This window comes from Nannochloropsis gaditana (genome assembly GCF_000240725.1).
Source record: "Nannochloropsis gaditana CCMP526 unplaced genomic scaffold scaffold187, whole genome shotgun sequence".
NCBI classification, from domain to species: Eukaryota; class Eustigmatophyceae; order Eustigmatales; family Monodopsidaceae; genus Microchloropsis; species Microchloropsis gaditana.
This window is the reverse complement of record NW_005803766.1, coordinates 11,510-12,294: the sequence shown is the minus strand read 5'-3', so window position 1 is coordinate 12,294 and position 785 is coordinate 11,510. Positions and strand designations below refer to the sequence as shown.

General features: G+C 53.0%; 1 protein-coding gene across 1 annotated transcript in view; it reads right to left on the bottom strand.

The window, feature by feature from the left end:
• Nucleotides 1–14: 14 nt before the first annotated feature.
• Nucleotides 15–785, bottom strand: part of NGA_0618700 (uncharacterized protein) — a 1,867-nt gene continuing 1,096 nt past the window's right edge. Inside the window, exons 5-6 of the mRNA XM_005855468.1 lie at nucleotides 315–448; nucleotides 15–110 (exon numbers count right to left, since the gene is read on the bottom strand). Of these exons, the coding sequence (XP_005855530.1) occupies nucleotides 92–110; nucleotides 315–448 (153 nt within the window). The 3' untranslated portion in view covers nucleotides 15–91. The remainder of the gene's footprint in view (nucleotides 111–314; nucleotides 449–785) is intronic.

The window sequence follows — 785 nt, the reverse complement described above, 5'->3', positions numbered from 1 at the left end:
CTCCCTCCCTCCTCCCCTCCCTCCCTCCCTCCTCTTTCTTCGAGGGAATCGTCGCGGGGGAAAATTCGGTCCATCTTTGGGTCGAAACCCTTCAGGGCTTCCTCCACGGCCTAAAAAATGAGATAAGGAAGGGAGGGAGGGGAGAAGGCAGCCAATGATCAGGTCAAGACCGAGACGAAGGAGGACAAAAGGCGGCCGAGCGCCGCGTTTAGGCAAGCAATGAAGGGCTTTTGAGGATTTGCAGGGTATGAATTAGTGTCAGGGAGGGCCTTCTCTGAGGGCAGAGTCAAGCAGGTAGGCGTGACGATGTGGACCGGTGCTTTTCTCTTCCTCCTCGTGATTTTCTTCCGTTTCCCCTTTTCTTCCCTCCCTCCCTGACCTGTCTCTTTTTGCTTGCAGTTTTGGCATCCCCAATCGACAGGCACGCTTCCTCCGATATGCAAAAGCCCTGATAGACAGGACCAAGGGGGGAGAGAAGTGAGGAGGGAAGGAAAGAGAGGGGAGGGAGGGATTTGCGCGGAGCGGCGGCGCATCGGGCATGGAATAGAGTGCAGTCAAGAGATAGGCGGAGGAAACACACACGACAAGTAAGCGACAAGGGGAGGGGAAATGAAGGACCTTCACATGAGAGAGGGAGGGGGAAAGCGCAGTCTGAGAAATTGTCTTGAGAGGAAGAATAATGCAGCGCATAATTAGGGTAGAAAGCCGCGCATACAATGTGAAGTGGAGAAAAAGGAGAAGACATGGCACATATTATAAATCAAAGAAGAACATCACTCCTTCAT